General features: G+C 43.1%; 3 protein-coding genes across 3 annotated transcripts; 1 reads left to right on the top strand and 2 right to left on the bottom strand.

Moving 5' to 3' along the window:
* Window positions 1-737: 737 nt before the first annotated feature.
* LOC108026923 (ubiquitin-associated domain-containing protein 1) lies at window positions 738-13,745 on the bottom strand. The gene is made up of 7 exons (XM_017098134.3): window positions 13,597-13,745; window positions 2,993-3,460; window positions 2,846-2,857; window positions 2,302-2,791; window positions 1,912-2,247; window positions 1,553-1,856; window positions 738-1,492 (listed from the first exon to the last, which is right to left on the bottom strand). Exons 2-7 carry the CDS (start codon window positions 3,394-3,396, stop codon window positions 1,344-1,346), a joined length of 1,695 nt encoding a protein of 564 aa, XP_016953623.1. The 5' UTR covers window positions 3,397-3,460; window positions 13,597-13,745; the 3' UTR covers window positions 738-1,343.
* Window positions 5,672-10,285, top strand: LOC108026831 (poly(A) polymerase beta). Its single transcript, XM_017098002.3, is given in 7 exon segments — window positions 5,672-6,290; window positions 7,055-7,179; window positions 7,243-8,006; window positions 8,073-8,269; window positions 8,330-8,911; window positions 8,974-9,246; window positions 9,307-10,285. Coding segments are annotated over 5 exon segments (2,664 nt in total). The 5' UTR covers window positions 5,672-6,290; window positions 7,055-7,179; window positions 7,243-7,276; the 3' UTR covers window positions 10,189-10,285.
* LOC108026563 (uncharacterized) lies at window positions 12,080-13,742 on the bottom strand. Its single transcript, XM_044091751.2, has 3 exons — window positions 13,597-13,742; window positions 13,206-13,342; window positions 12,080-13,145 (listed from the first exon to the last, which is right to left on the bottom strand). The coding sequence occupies exons 2-3, from the start codon at window positions 13,263-13,265 to the stop codon at window positions 12,246-12,248; spliced, it is 960 nt and encodes a 319-aa protein (XP_043947686.1). The 5' UTR covers window positions 13,266-13,342; window positions 13,597-13,742; the 3' UTR covers window positions 12,080-12,245.
* Window positions 13,746-16,996: the final 3,251 nt, after the last annotated feature.

A 16,996-nucleotide genomic window follows, 5' to 3' on the forward strand; every position in this document is an offset into this window, starting at 1 on the left:
CGGCCGCATGGAAAATTAATTGTAATGCATTAAAAGAACAACAGCAAAATAATTCAGCAGATTTCCAAACTGCGATGCCAACAAAGCTATTCAATTTGTTCACATTTCGACCCAGAGAAATGAGAACTGTTTAGCTTAACATATGCTTTGCATTACGGATGAATAGCCACCGGCTTTTCTCCCTGGCTGACTCATTTCGGATGGAAAGTGTCTGCAAATATTACTCATACGCAGTGGTGGATTTTAAGGAGCATGAGTAACACACTTATCTATTTTGTGTCAAGTTAATGAAACCCCACTTGGGAATTACCCACCGTATTCAAAAAAAAACTACTCCAAATTAAATTTTATGGGCAAAATTCACCAATGCGGATAGACGAGTAACTGTGAAGTTTCATAAGTCCCAAATTCACATAAGCTTTTTACAAATGTTTGGAGTTAGATAAAGGTGCTTTTTACTTAAGAGGCCTAATTTGAGTGCAGTAAAGCAACTGAACATAAAAGTTTCAAATTATCCAAATCATTTAAAGGTAGGGGAGCACAATTTGTTTAACCAATTAACTTTTAGTCGACTTTATATATCTGTTCTACTGCGAATACAAAATGTATTTCTATTTGCAATCAAAAGTCTGCTCATTGCTAAAATATAAGCTATAAAAAACAAAGTAAACACATAACTTACTTTTTCATCCCAAGGCATCTTTCTTAACGAGTACCAAAATAAAAACGCAATCCACTCCTTTGTTTTGTATCAAAAACTAATTGATTTATTTGCATCTTGTTAAAACAATGCAAATCGAATATTTGGTTTACAAAATAATACTTTGAGTTGATGGTTTCGCAGGCGGCATTTTCAACAACCTGTCATTACAACGCACTGAAATCTCCACAAGTTTGCGCGCTTACATCTGATGGTTTGAATTTTTGGTATGCAGTATGACACATTTTCTAAGTGTAGTGCGAGATTCGGCTGAAGACGAGCTAGCAAACTAGATGAATAGAGTAAGTGTTTAGCCTAATAGAATCGTAGGATTAAGGCCTGACTAGAACTAGTTCCTATTTGAATTTATGTGTATATATAATGCATTTCGTACTGATCGGTAAGCGTTTGTGGTGCGGCCGCGTGCTCTTGGCGAAGCGATTGCAACTTTGGCTTTGTGCAGTTTTTCTCTTATGGTTTTTGGCTACAAAAATACTCTTTACATATGGGCACATACACAATGTATTATGTGGGCCCCAAAATGGACCAAGCTACAGCCATGCACTTCGGTTGAGTGATTGTGTATGTAGATGTATAAATATAATTTGGTTAATCTCGTAATAAAGCCACTTAGCGGCACCGTTCACCAGCGGTTCGTGTAGAACTGGTTGATGCCCAGCACATGCTTCTCCTCATGGTACTTTTGCAGGATATGTGTGATGACCGAGGTTGTGTCGTTGTCGCCACGCCACACGCGTATCGCATGCTCGTTCTCCAGTATGCCCAGAAATGCTGTCGGAATATACCTAATTAGTTTTAATTGTAAATGACTTAAGCTAAAGCTAGACCTACCCAGAAAAGTCTTCGGATTGCTAAGGGTCATCTGGACCTGTGGCATTTCCAGAATCACCTTTAGGATGGGCGAATCGGGCGCCAAGCCCTCGCGCAGCTCAATAACGCTGCCCGAGCGATTGTCGCACAGCCATTCGCAGGCAGAGGCCTTGTTGTTACCGGTCTTCTTCAGCGCCGCCAGTACTGCCGCCTCCTCAAACCCCATTTCAGTAAGCGATTCCACAATCTCATCGCTGGGCGGTGAATCCCGATGGCTGTAGATTCGTACGATCTCGATCAAGGCGGCGGTGTTTTCAATGGTTTCCTTTAGGAGAGTGGATTGCAAGTTATTCAAGTGGCGTTGATCGGATCATACTCACATTGTTGGTGACTATCGTAGATGGCGAGATGGAAGATAGGCTGTGCTGCATGTTCATGGCCGGGGGTTCCTGCGGGTTTTCCTCGTTTTGGTTCTGTATCAGCCACTCCATCGCGGTCGAGTAAATGCCATTGTTGGCCTTTAAGGCAAATGCAGCCAGCTCTCGTTTAAAGCCCATGTCCACCAGGCACTGCAGCGTGTCGGCCTGCTGATTACGCCGGTTAATCAAACGTTGCTTCAGCATTGCTATCAGCCGCGGCGCGTAGGGACCCGCTCCTATTACCGCCGCCGAGGCCTGTGCCAGTGATATGAGCACCTTCCTCACATCGTATTGTATCTAAAAGCAGGGTATTGTTAGTTAAATTAAAGGAGTGGTAAAGGTGCCTCTCACATTTGACTGCTGAAAGATCTCATTGATGTCGATGGTGGGAAGCTGGTTGCAGTTGACGGGCACATATCTCGTCGCGCTTTCCACCAGCTGCTCATTGGGACCGGGAACCTCGCGAATCCGTGATACTGTTTGCGGAAGAGTGTTTCGCCGTGGAGACAGGATAAAGGTTTCATTGTTGCGCACCTTAAGCTGGGCCAGAGTGTCAGCCTCATTCAATTCACCACCAAAATACTCCGCCCGATAAAGACGGTATCGCGGGTTTAGGTGCCGCACGTCTGGGGCGAACAGCTGGATGGATTCGGGATCGTCGCTGAGCTCCAGGATCACCTCGCTCTTCAGCTCGTTGAGGCGCTTGTTAACGTCCGTCTTGAAGACCAGAACCCGCGAGCTGGGGCAGATAACCCGCACCATGATCGATTCACCCGGCTTGGTTGCATCGTCCGCTTCGCCAGCAGAGATGGAGGAACTGGGGCGATTGTGCGACGATTTTCTAAAAGGAGCGATCATTATAGAGATAATAAGCGAGATTTAAAGCCTTACGAACCTGAGGAACAAACTGCGCAGTTTTTGCATAGTTCGGTTTGGGGCGAGTGTGCAAGCGAGTCCAACGGAGAATTTGGAATAAACAAATATGTATTTGGGTAAAGCACTTGGGAATACTTGAGCATGTTCGTTATGCCTGTCAACTTACGCATGGGCCTGCTGCTGTCGAGTGGGCGTGGGCGATTCCTGGGATTCCACCTGCTGTCCTGCCCGCTCCTCCCGGCGCTGTAGCTGCAGTTCCAGGTGCATGCGACGACGGCGGGCGGGCGATGGAGTCCTCAGGACGCAGCCGCCGCCGCCCACGAGAGGCCGGGAATGGGAGCCGGCTATCCCGTTCTCCGTCTGAGTCTCCGACTCCGCCGTGTGCACATTTAGCGAGGAGCCGCTGAGGCTGAGGCTCTCAGCATCGCTCGCATCCGTCCCCGTGCGCTGGCTATGACTGTGGCTACTGCTCCGAGGACTTTCGTCCGCTGGGGAGCCGCCGCTCCTCTTGCTGCGCGCCAGCCACTTGGCCCGTTTCTCGTTGAACTTCTCGCGCATCCAGGGTATCATCTTGGGTCTGCAGCTAGGTGCTCGGCGGTTTCGTTACATTTTGCGGTGCTTTCCGGCGGCTAATCTGCATTTTCCCCGCAAATAAACAAAATCAATGCCAAAAAGCGATTTATATTTTTATTTTTTTATATTTTTGTCGATAACAAACAGCTGATCGGCCGAGCTTGATAGCGGTGGACAAGAGGCGATATATCGGTATCTTCACTTTTTAGTATTTAATAACGGTTACTTGTCGAAAATAAAAGCTGTACTATTTAAAAACTTCACTGCATTGGGGTTTAGTGGTGATTAAATACGACTTTAGGTGAACGTGATAATTGATCTTCTTTGATCTTAAAAAGCAGACTTTTCTTAAACTGTATTAATTAATTATAGAAGAACATAGAACATATACGAGAATAAAAACTGAAAAATAAAATCGTATAACGTATATATTTCCCTATCTGTATGGAAATAACATTATTTGAGTCTTCCTTAATATTAGACAAATCCTAGGTAGGCACCAAAAAGCCTGCTTACTAGAATCCCGTTTGAGCCGGAATTTTCAGGTACGGGTATAATACTTTAGGTAGGCATTTACTGCAGCCAAAGGTGCAAAAATAGGACATCTGTACTCGAAAGGCAGATGGTCAGATTAAGGTAGGACTATAAAACACACGTTTGACTGTAATTAAAACTCGTTCAAGCTTGGGCAATACGATAATCCATTAGAAAAAACACATAAGATCTAAGTGTTCATCTATCTATTGGATTTCAAGGACATGGTTAGAATTCAAGACAAATAAGAAAAACATTAATTGTGGTGTTAATACAATTTATTTTGTATATATGTAAAATTATTGTAATATTTTAGTATATAACAAGAAAGGAAGTTAACTTCGCTAAGCCGAAGTTTATATACCCCTGCAGTTGTAAAAAATAATCAATAATTTTATTAAATTGAATTTGAAATTCTTAAAAATATAAAAATGTATATTCCCAATATTATAAGATAATATGTCAAAAAGCGCCAAAGCTATGTTTCACATTATTTCCCACCAATTATCCGATCGTTCCTATGACAGCTATATGATATAGTCGTCCGATTTGAATAATATGTAATTCGAAATTCAGAACTAATTAAAAACGGTTATTTTCAAGCTTATAAGGTTATATGTCAAAAAAACACAAAATATATAATTTGTATTTCATGTTTTCCTACTAAGTTTCCGATCGTTCCTATGGCAGCTATATGATATGGTCGTCCGATTTTGATAAAATTTAATTCGAAATTCCAAACCAATTAAAAAATGTTATTTTCAAGCTTGGGAGGTTATAAGTTAAAAAACACCGAACATATAATTTTTCAATATTATTTTACCACTAATTTTCCGATCGTTCCTATGGCAGCTATATGATATAGTCGTCCGATTTTGGTAAAATTTAATTCGAAATACAGAACTAATTTAAAAATGCTATATCCAAGCTTAGAAAGGTATATGTTAAAAAACACCAAAGATATAATTTTTTTTAAATTTTTTCCCCGATAGTTCCTATGGGAGCTATAAGATATAGTTGTCCGATCCGGCTGGTTCCGACTTATATACTACCTGCAATAGAAAGAAGACTTTGGGAAAGTTTCACACCGATAGCTTTAAAACTGAGAGACTAGTTTGCGTAGAAACGGACGGACAGATGGACATGGCTACATCGACTCGTCTTGTGACGCTGATCAAGAATATATATGCTTTATGGGGTCGGAAACGTCTCCTTCACTGCGTTGCAAACTTCTGTCTGAACATATTATACCCTCTGCAAGGGTATAAAAAACCTAAACTACCCAAATGGAACAAAAAAGGTTGAGAGTTTTATGTCGTCGTCACTAAATTAGAGAGAACCGATAATTAATATTGCTCCCAAAATACGAGTACATTATTTTTAATTCATACATTTTTTCAGAGCCAGATTATTTGTTGTTCCCGAATAGTAAAGTTACACATTGAACTAAAATGCTTACATTTATGATGATTGGGAGTTTTCAATTGAGGGAAAGGTTGCCGGCCACATCTTCATTGGCGGGGTTTTAGCAAACATATTTAGGTTCAGTTAACAAAATGGTATGGCAGAGATAAACCAAGTTTGCTTATTTTGCTTTTGTGCTTTTTAGATCGCACGTTTAATTTACAGATTGTTGACCATTCACAATAGCGGCGCGTGCTCCGAGTATCGCGACACGCGGCCATCCCTAGTTGCCGCCTGGTCCACCTCTATGCGCCAAGAGCAACGATACCGATACCAAAAGCATTCAATCGATTGCTACACATTTTAATTATTGCTAGAACGCGCAAATCAGTGGCTGAAAAGTCAGCGAAATATGTTTGCCGCCCGCTAAACGCCACCGCGTCGATCCGCAGCGTTATCAGAGTGCCCCCCGTCGCCTGCAGCGCCCCACAAGTGGGCGAAAAGTGTTTGTGTTTGCGTTTTGGCAACCCAGCTACTGGCATATGCATATCGGTGTGTGCGTGTGCGTCAGTTTCGTTTCAGCAGAGCTCACGTAGCATAAACGCGAGAGTTTCTGTTCTTCGGCCGAGGGAGGGGGCGAGACGGCAGCGGGAAGGCAGAGGAAAAGAGAAGGAAAGCGAGGCGCAGAAGAAATGTGAAGAGGGCCGCAAAAGAACGACACGAATTGGAAGTGGAAGCCGGAGCAACAACACATGAATGGGACACACTCTCCTGCCAAAAATTCTAACAAACATCCATACATATGCACCACTCACGAATGCAGCGGACCTACAGCACGACACACATCCACACACCCTCGATTATTGTTTGAAGCGGCAGAAGGGAGCAGCAACAGCAGCAGCAGCAGCGAAAGAAACACAAAAGCAGGCCAAGAATCTGAAGACGCAGCGCAGGTAAGCAAAAACAAGCGATAAAACTTTTCCCCCGCGCGTGTATGTATGCGGTGCGTGTGCGTCGCCCGCAGCTGTGTGTGGGTGTGCGTGAGTGCGTGTGCGAGAGTGCCGTTTACCTGCGCAAGGGGAGGCGGGCGGTAGCAGGCCAATATTCGGTTTGAATTTGCTTTCTTTGTTTATGTTTGTCATTGTCACAATTATTCTGCTTTTGTGCACACGCCGAGCAACAACCTCAGCCTCCCACTACTCCCCGCGAAATCGCTAATTGTTTTACGCATTTGTTTATATGCCCAAGCCAAAGACAGGCGCAGCCAGTGTGACCAGCTGATGGGCGAGATTCATTGTTATGTTTTTCGTATATAACGGCGTATCTGAAATATCTTATCGCACATAACAAATTGCATTTAGTCAGCGCGAAAGTTGTAACTGTCCATCAACTGTTTAGCTACACAGTAAAAAATAAGGTAATTTCGAGTGCAACGAGTCGGTGTTGCACACAGCTAGCCCTTCTCAAGTAATAATTGTGTACGCCACTCTTATGACACATATCAATATTCTCTAGTTAAATTATAAGTGATTCACTTTTAAAATCCGCTTCGTCATCAGTGTTTGGAAATCTTTGTATAATTATCACTTTCTAAGATCTACATATTTCACAATCTGCACCACATGACGGCAATTACTGCATCATACATTCAAGCCATTTCAATTTTTGTTTATCATTTGTGTATATTAGTTAACTCACGCTACTTTTTATCTTCCAGCATTTTATTAAGCGCAGCATCCAAAACAGAGCCTGAAGAGGAAGTGTCGCATATATATGATTCCATTTTGTCTTCTTGGAGAGCAAACTTAAGTATAATACCCCATACCCCATAAGCCTAGATAGGTGAGTTCCAACTAGAGCATTCACCGAAGGATCAATTGACATACCTTTGACTTTCCATCCCAGGACATAACTTTAAGTTCAAACAAAGGCAGACAGCATGTGGAATTCCGAACCAACACATCGCCAGCACCACCACCAGCACCAGCAAAATGGCAACTCTACCTCTGGCGGACCGCCCGCCAAGCAGCTGGGCATGACCTCGGCCATCAGCCTGGCCGAACCACGGCCAGAGGATCTGCAACGCACAGAAGAGCTGCGCGGCTCCCTCGAGCCGTACAACGTCTTTGAGAGCCAGGACGAGCTGAACCACCGCATGGAGATCCTGGCCAAGCTCAACACGCTGGTCAAGCAGTGGGTAAAGGAGATCTCCGTCAGCAAGAACATGCCAGAGTCAGCCGCCGAGAAGCTGGGCGGCAAGATTTACACATTCGGTTCGTACCGACTGGGTGTCCATCACAAGGGCGCTGATATTGACGCCCTCTGTGTAGCTCCGCGAAACATCGAGCGCACCGACTACTTTCAGAGCTTCTTCGAGGTGCTCAAGAAGCAGCCGGAGGTCACCGAGTGCCGCTCCGTGGAGGAGGCCTTTGTGCCGGTCATCAAAATGAACTTCGACGGCATCGAGATCGATTTGCTGTTCGCACGTCTGTCCCTTAAAGAAATACCCGATGACTTTGATCTACGGGATGACAACTTATTGCGGAATCTGGATCACCGCTCGGTGCGCAGCCTCAATGGCTGTCGTGTTACGGACGAGATTCTGGCTCTGGTGCCCAACATTGAAAACTTCCGCCTGGCCCTGCGCACCATTAAATTGTGGGCAAAGAGTAAGTATAGAAGGATTAAGTTTCCAGTAAGGAAATATAACTAATTTCTCTGTTTTGCCCCTCTAGAGCACGGAATCTACTCAAATTCGTTGGGTTATTTCGGCGGTGTTACCTGGGCCATGCTGGTGGCTAGGACTTGCCAGCTGTATCCAAATGCTGCAGCTGCCACGCTGGTGCACAAGTTCTTCTTGGTCTTTTCGCGCTGGAAGTGGCCCAACCCTGTGCTGCTCAAGCACCCTGACAACGTTAATCTCAGATTTCAAGTGAGTCAGATATAATTGTCCAAGTTTTCCAGATTAGCTAATCTTCATTCTTTTTTCTAGGTCTGGGATCCGCGTGTCAACGCCTCCGATCGCTATCACCTGATGCCCATTATTACGCCCGCGTACCCACAACAGAATTCCACATTCAATGTGTCTGAATCCACCAAGAAGGTCATATTGACCGAGTTCAACCGCGGCATGAATATCACGGATGAGATCATGCTCGGCCGCATTCCGTGGGAACGTTTGTTTGAGGCGCCCAGCTTCTTCTACAGATACCGCCACTTTATAGTGCTGTTGGTCAACTCGCAGACGGCCGACGATCATCTAGAGTGGTGTGGTCTGGTGGAGTCAAAGGTGCGTCTGCTGATAGGCAACCTGGAGCGGAATCCTCACATTGCTCTGGCCCACGTCAATCCCAAGTGTTTCGAGTTTAAGAAGGGCCAAAGCGCCAACAACTCGCAGAACAACAGTGGAAATGAAGACGACCTTAAGCAGTCGCAAGGCAGCCAGTCTGCGGTGACATCAGCACCCTTCTGCTCTATGTGGTTTATCGGATTGGAGTTCGAACGGTCGGAGAACCTCAACGTGGACCTGACCGAGAGCATACAGAACTTTACGGAGCACGTAATGATGCATGGTGTAAGTAGATAAATATAAACCGGAACTTTACACAGTATGTTTAAAACTTCATATATTTGCAGGTAAACATCAAAATGCTCAAGGAGGGCATGACCATTGATGCTCGCCATGTGAAGCGCAAACAGTTGTCGCTATATTTGGACTCGGACTTCCTCAAGCGCGAGCGTAAGTCCATGGAGAGCCACAACAATTTTAATAATACGCTACTGGCAAACCGCAAGCGACTCTCCACGGAACTGGCACAGTCGCAAGACCCACTGCCGCCAGGTCAACAGCAACCGAGTGGAAATCGCGGGAGGGAAAGCGGGGCCAAGATACACAGGCTAAGCGAATCGGTAAGTGACTTTAGCTATTTTATTTCGAGTATCCGATAACACCAACAATTTAATGTTTAGCTGACAGAGGATAACTCGAATGCCTCTAGCGATATGGGGGCGGGAACGCCCACTACACCCACAGCGGCGCAAATGAGTGCGCCGAGCTTCAAGAGCTCGGGCAAAAACGGCACTGAAATGGACGTAGTGGAGCAGGAGCCGTCGCAGCCGCACAACAACGGCAGCAACAATGGGAGCGCCAACAGTAACACAGCAACAACGGAGGTGGCATGTTCGTGACAACCGCCAACGCTACATCCACATCCGCCGCATCAGCATCCACCGCCCCCGCCGCCTCAGCCGCCTGCTCATCATCATCATCACCAGAAGTTCCGGAAGAACAACAACGCGGCTGCGGCGGCTGCATCCAACAGCATTTTCAACCAGCGCTCGATCCTGCATGCCGCTTCCAGTTTATCGGCTGCTCTAAGCATAACCGGACACAAGCGCAAGCAGCAGACGGCAACATCAACAACCACGATCAGCAGCATTGCTCATAGCAACTACAACCACCACAGCAACAATATCAACAACGGCGGCGGGGGCAGCAGCAGCGGTCACTACAACAAAACGTACTACATTGATGATGATGATGAGGACAACCAACAACATTTGACAACTAACAACCAACCACAACAGCAACAAAAAGCGGTCAGAATAGCAGCAACATCGACGACGCAAGCAACATCAGTCCCTGTAGCTGCAAGTGCCGCACCACCGGCACCGACAATTTCTTGTAAGTTGCCTAAATGTTTTCCTTGTTCTCGTACTCTCATCTATTTCCTCCAACTTCCCTTGACACGAGACTGTTCTCTACTCTTAAGTTGCCTATCTACTTACTATTACGTATTCTATAACCAGTATTTCCGCCAATGTGGAAACAATCTTAAAAAGTACTTTTAATTTAAAAAATTTTTAAAATCCAATTTACAAAGCCGAGACTAAGCTCAATAAATTATGATGAAAATAAACTTTTAAAAAAAGAAAAAAGCAACAACTGAAAAATTTTGGTATTTTTATTTTCCAAATTATTTACAGTGAAATTCGATTGGGCAAGTTATTGCAGGTTTATAAATCTGCAAGGAAAACTAAGCCTTGTTTGTTACACGTACCAGGAGCCGTTTCATAAATAAATAAAAAAAATATAAAAAACCTTTACTTTCATCTTATTTTTATTTTGGTTCTAGGAAAGGCGAATTTTAAACATTCCCTGTTGTCTTTATTATTTATAGCTGTCTCTTTTAAAATAGTGTTAGACTATTATGCATCCATATGTTAGAACCAATCTGTATTTCTAAAAAGAAAATCAAATGTTTTATGTTCTGGTTCCAAAATGTTGTGGGAATATTTATTAATAAAAGAAATTAGAAAATGAGCTAAATTTAATAAACGGAATTATGATTAGAAGTTTATATTTAGAGGGCATTTAAGGTGCTTTTAATACATTTATTTTGTTAATATTTTGTAAATATATTCATATTGTTAGAAATTTTGCCTTTTACACGAGTCAAACATTTTCGAGATAAAATCGACAAACTTTGATTGGAATTCACAGAAATTGTGGTTGAAAATTAGTTCATAACTTATCACATCGCTTGCCCAAAAATGGAAAGATCCACTTTTATTTTAAATGATAATGTATTATTTTGTTGTCATTACAAATGCTTATAACGATAAATTTACTTGTAACTAACCTTTCAAATAATTTTGTAATATCTTTGCAGTGTAAAAAGCTATTAAACATACCATTTAAGGATTAGTTATCATAGTTATTTTCCCCCCAATGATTTTCTCGGCATTGATGCCCAAAACAAATATGAAGCCCACAATATTTTATACAAAACGGTGAGTTAACTCTGAACTATTACCCACTTAAGTGACTAATTTGGATGTGTATCAATTGCAGGTTTCTATCATACACTGTCTACAAAGTTATGTTAAACATTATTCTTTCATCAAACTAACATTGGCTAATCGTCAAGCTTGAATTGGCATTCGGAGATCAACAATCGCCGCTAAGACAAGAAAACATCAAAGACTTGCTCGACCCTAGTAGCGGCAGAGAAATCATTTCTCCAACATTTGTCTTAATAATATTGTTGTACATCTTTTTTACTTCCCCACAGCTGGATTGAGGAGTGCGTAGAAGAAAGATGTGAGGAGGAAGATGGTGGATGAGGGCGGCGGACAGACAAGATCCTGGAGAAAATCTGCTGCGAAAACTACTTATAAATTAAGAAGATTTCTTATAATTTTTCATCTTCTTGTTTTCAATATTTGTTTTCTTCTCCTTCTAGTTGTACAACGCTGAAAATTTGAAACAATTATGTTCGTTTTTCTAAGAAATGATATCTGAAAAAAGGTAATAACAAAAACATATAAATGAAATGAAGATATTGATTTAATTTTACCAAATAAACCAGAAAAAACAAAGCGAAAGCTAAACACGACAAGGAGTCCGAGTTGTATTTTTGGGAATGGAAAACTTGGTTAAGAACAAATATTTATATAAATCAACCTATGTTGTAATAATTTGACTTGCATTAAATCTGTTTTATTACAGCAACGGGAAGGTATAGAGACATTTAGAAAACTGCTACTAAAAAGTAAAATAAATGATTTAGAGTTAGCTGAACCAGACTTCTTTGTTGGCTGAAAAAATTAATGAATGATTGTTGTAGCTAAAAGTAATAACATTTTTTGCCTGAAACCAGCAATCCAATGTATATTTAAATTCGTAACACATCTAGTTAAGCTTGAATTTGTACAGCATACGCCTTAAAAAAGTATTAAATCGGTTGAATTTAAATTTTAATGAGGGGAAAGATCGGATATAATAATCATTCCTTGTGTTCTCCGAATAGTTCCCTGGATTTCACATGAAATATATATCAAGGCCAATATCTAACTGAAATTTGAACAGAATGGTTGCGTCCAAGAGATATGGTAGTACTTGCAGATTAGTTTGTTGCTAGTTGGTGTCGCGGATACTTGGGGATAAAGTACTCCATGCGCTGGTTTCGCCGAATAGCGCACTCCTGGTACTGCAACCAGTCGCTAAAGGACTCCTGGTGGCACTGCTCCGAATCGCCCTTTTCGTATAGTTGCTGACGCAGAGCAAAAAAGAAGGGGCGGACTTTCTTCTTCCTGCTGTAGACGTAGCGCATCAGCCATTTCTCGATCTTAATGTCGTTGTAGATGGTGGATCTGTTCAGGCAGACGGTGGTCAGGTTCTCAACACTGGGATAGTAGTTCTGAATCGGATGCGGATTGACCGACAAAAGCGCTATTTGACCACTTCCCGGACCGAAGCGGGTGTCCAAGAACTGGTGTCCGAAGGTGATTCCCCAAGGGTTGTATACCTTGTCTCCATATTGATTTGTTTGGAATTTTTCAATACTAACTGTCAGCTCCTTGCCCGTTTCATTTCCTCCACCACCGGCTTCCACAGCTCCTCCTCCTGAACCTTCCCCGCCTTCCGCGCCTCCCTCAGTCGTTTCTCCCCCCTCCTCACCACCCCCTGCTTCACCTTCTTGTGGATCAGCATAGAGTCGTATAGCACTCTTAGGGCTTTCCTTGGGGCCAGGAGTAGTTTGTTTGGTCGCAGCAATGGGCAGTGGCGCATGGGTTGCATCGTAGCCCGTTTTCCGGTGATAGTCTTCTTGAAGTTTCTTACCGAAAACTCTAAAGCCGTCGTATTTATGCGGCGTCTGGGTGTTAAAAACATCAGTGGCGGACTGATTTAAATTGATCTGCCTCGGAGCTCTCTCCGCCGGAAGATCCTCCGCCATGGCGATCGGAAGTGACTCCCGATCGGGTAGAGCCAGTGGCAAGCCAACAAGTCCTTGCACCCATAAAATCTGTACGGTTATAATCACTTAAGGACAATGGCAAAACATAACCCAGCTCTAAACACTCACGATTATTGATGTTGCCCCTAGGAGGACGCCTTGGAGCACTCCATAGCTATGGATATGCATCGTGTTCCGTGTTATCCTTCCTTTGGTCGGAGTACTCACTTTTGTGTTTTATTCCCTTATATATAGGTGTGATTGTACTTTACGAATGTAGAAAAGAAGTGTTTCCGATAAAGAGTGTACATTGACTTTAATAACAGAGGAACTTAGATTTCTAAAATAACCCGTAAACAAGGCCTTCAAAACCTTCAATTTTTCTTACGTTTACTTTTATTAATAACTAAAGAGTTACCGAATGTGTTAAGTAACTTCAAATTCAAATTCAAAATTGCATACATATTATCTATAAAAGTAAATAAATTAATTTAATCTAATTATGCCTTTATTTACTTACCTCAATGGGAGCTGGAACATATTATTTGCTTTAAATTCTCATTTATAAAAGTTTTCACAAAAAAATTACCCTAATCAGAAATTTTAAAAAAATCTCCAAATCGTAACAATTTTGCATATTTTTTTGCTTTTTTGATTGTAGAATTAATTTTTAAAGGAGTTATAGACGTGTTTATGAATAGTGGACTGTATTATGGTTTTTTTATAGGTTTATGCATTTATTTTCACTATTTAGCGGGTTTACAATACTTTAAGCGGGGTTGCTATCAGCGAGCGGTTGCGGTTAATATCAACAAGCGAATGCCGCCGGCTTGCAAATCGTGCAGAAAAAGAACAGAAAAATCGCGTGATGTTCTAATACTAACGCATTGCACTGCAATTTCGGCTATGCGTGTGAGCTTAAAGCTCCCAAATGGTTACAATACAATGATGTGCGCAAAAATAGGTACTATAGGTAATAGGTAAAAATAGGTTATAGGTAAATAGGCAAAAGTAAAGAAGCAAATGTAATACTATTTAAATTCAACATAAAGACGAACTATTTCCCAACATACCGGCCCCCCTGAACGACGGTTCAGTTCAAAGGAAGCACAGCAATTTTCGTAATAGGGCGCTTGTAGATTCCCTTGGCGGTTTTAACGGTGACCACCCGAACCCTCTGATCCTGGCCAGGATGAACTTCGGTGACTCGTCCTAGCATCCACTTGCTTGGCGGTTGATTGGGCTCCTTCAGCACAACCAGTGTGTCCACGGCAACATTTGGAGCATCTTGATGCCATTTCGTGCGAGGTTGAAGCGTGCTGAGATACTCGAGATTCCAACGTTTCCAGAAACCTTGAACCTTGGCCTGTAGTTGTCTCCAGCGCTGCAGTCTGTTGATATTTACATCCAGGAAAGATGGTTCTGGTACCGAAGTGAGAGGCTGACCTGTTAGAAAATGAGAAGGAGTTAGCGGGTTAAGACTGTGATCGCTAGGTGCGCATAAAGGGCGAGAGTTCAGAAGCCCTTCAATCTGAATTAACAGGGTCGAATACTCCTCGAATGTCAAGGCACTGCTGCCAATGACTCGTTTTAAGTGCAGCTTTATGGATCTCACACCAGTCTCCCAAATGCCTCCGAAATGGGGAGCAGATGGCGGAATGAAATGCCAATTAATCTCGTGGCTGGCCATGAAGCTTGAAATTTCTTCATCTTGACTTTGAGCTATTGCCATTCGTTGCATTTCAGCTAAATCTCTTTTGGCTCCATGGAAAGTCGTTCCATTGTCCGAGTATAAATCTGATATAGGTCCACGTCGAGACCAAAAGCGTTTGAAAGCGGCTATAAAGGCGGATGTCGTCAAATCGCTGACCAATTCTATGTGAATCGCTTTTGTAGATAGGCAGACAAAGATCGCAAACCAAGCTTTGCCAAATCTTGGTGTCCGGCCTGTCGATGTTTTGATTGACACAGGTCCAGCATAATCCAATCCAGTGTGCAGAAAACAACGGGCGGGTTGAACTCGAAACTCCGGTAAATCAGCCATAAGCTGAGAACTCGTGTGTCTTCGCTGCAGAAAGCAAGTTCTGCAATTGAATACAGTTTTGCGGACGAGGTTCCGAGCTCCTAGAATCCAATACCTTTGGCGTAGACTATGAAACGTGTATTCGACTCCAGCGTGTAACAATGCAGCATGTTGATAGCGAACTAGCAGACCAGCTATTGGAGATTCCTTAGGAAGGAGAATGGGATGCTTTGCGTCATAAGTAGCTATAGAATTATCGATGCGACCACCAACACGCATTACTCTCTGCTCGTCTAAAAAGGGTGTGTAGCGGATCAACTTCGATTTCTTCGACAATGGCTGTCCGGTAGTTAACTGCTGGTACTCCACGTTGAAGAACTCCTTTTGAGCGTGCGTAAAGATCTTAGCTCGTGCATATTGTAGCTCCCACGCCGATAGGAATGGTGAAAGTCGATTCCTCTCACGAAGACGATGAACGAAGCGAAGGCAGTAGCTGACTATCCTTAATAAACGGGACCATGAGGAAGATTTGTTGATCATACAAGATAGCGAATTTCCGTCGTCGGAAATGTGTAGATTAACTTTCGTTTCAGCCTTCATCTCTAGGCAGGCCTCTCCTTCTGTCGACAGAACAAACTTAGCTTTAACAGGTGGCCAAGCTGAACGTGACTGAGATAGCCAAGGTGGTCCATTCCACCATATTTGATGATCCACGAGGTCCTTTGGCAGTACTCCTCGCGATGCGCAGTCTGCGGGATTATCACCACTTCGAATATGTTGCCAGCAGCTGCGTGGGCAAACCTCTAGAATTTCAGCAGTGCGGTTGCAAACATAGGTGTTCCAAGTCCTAGGCGGAGAAGATAGCCAATGCAGGACTATTTCAGAGTCTGACCAACAATTAATTCTGGAAATAGGAACAGTTAATGATTGCTTGACCAGATAAATCAGTTTAGAGAGTAAATGAGCTGCGTTTAACTCTAGTCGCGGAATGGAGATAGGCTTAATAGGGGCTACGCGAGTTTTAGCCATAATCAGTTTGACAGCATATCCATTGTTGACTTCGACGCGGCTATAGATGACGGCAGCATACGCTTGAGATGATGCATCAGCAAATCCGTGCAGTTCCATTTCTTGATGTGGTGCAGATATGTAGCGAGGAACTCGACAAGTTTCCAATAAATGCATTTCCGATGCAAACTGTTGCCATCGTGTACATATTTGCTGCGGTAGTACTTCATTCCAATCGACAGAACTTAGCCAACTGTCTTGAAATAGGATCTTCAGAAAAACAACAGTTGGCGAAAGCAAACCCAGCGGGTCGTAGATCTTGGCTAGTTCTGAAAGCAATATGCGTTTAGTAAGAGCAGTCGTAAATGCGGGGGTTTCTAATTTGAAGAAAATATAGTCCGGTTTTGGTTCCCAACACAATCCCAGGACTTTAACAAATCGAATTGAGCGGTCTTCCTCTAAATCCTCTGGTGGATACTCACAAATCTCCTTTGGCAACGACTTTAAAAGGGCGTAACAGTTTGAGCTCCACTTTCGCAATTTGAATTGAGCTTCGCTAAGAAGCAGAATCAATTCATCTTTGAGTGCAATGAGATCCTTGATGTTGTCGCATCCAGTAGGAATATCATCAACGTACGCGTCTCTGTTGAGCACGACAGCAGCGGTGGGATACAATTCGGCATAGTCATTCGAGAGCTGTTTAAGAACTCGAACTGCAATAAACGGCGATGAAGCTAATCCATATGTTACTGTCAACAGTCGATAATGATCCATCGTAGCGTTTTCATCCTTCCTCCAAACTATGCGTTGGTACTGTGTATGTTCGTCCGACACCAAAATGCCTCTAAACATCTTCTCGATGTCTGCACAAAATACATAACGATGCTGA

This window comes from Drosophila biarmipes, chromosome 2R (assembly GCF_025231255.1).
Source record: "Drosophila biarmipes strain raj3 chromosome 2R, RU_DBia_V1.1, whole genome shotgun sequence".
Classification (NCBI taxonomy): Eukaryota; Metazoa; Arthropoda; class Insecta; order Diptera; family Drosophilidae; genus Drosophila; species Drosophila biarmipes.

What these genes read in the sequence shown, in the direction of transcription:
- LOC108026923 (XM_017098134.3), bottom strand. Translation starts at nt 3,396, where the DNA reads ATGATACCCTGGATGCGCGAGAAGTTCAACGAGAAACGGGCCAAGTGG. An exon ending in CTACGATAGTCACCAACAAT is followed by an intron (nt 1,857 to 1,911) that starts GTGAGTATGATC and finishes ACTCTCCTAAAG; the next exon opens with GAAACCATTGAAAACACCGC. An exon ending in CAATCCGAAGACTTTTCTGG is followed by an intron (nt 1,493 to 1,552) that starts GTAGGTCTAGCT and finishes ATATTCCGACAG; the next exon opens with CATTTCTGGGCATACTGGAG.
- LOC108026563 (XM_044091751.2), bottom strand. Translation starts at nt 13,265, where the DNA reads ATGCATATCCATAGCTATGGAGTGCTCCAAGGCGTCCTCCTAGGGGCA. An exon ending in TAGGGGCAACATCAATAATC is followed by an intron (nt 13,146 to 13,205) that starts GTGAGTGTTTAG and finishes ATAACCGTACAG; the next exon opens with ATTTTATGGGTGCAAGGACT.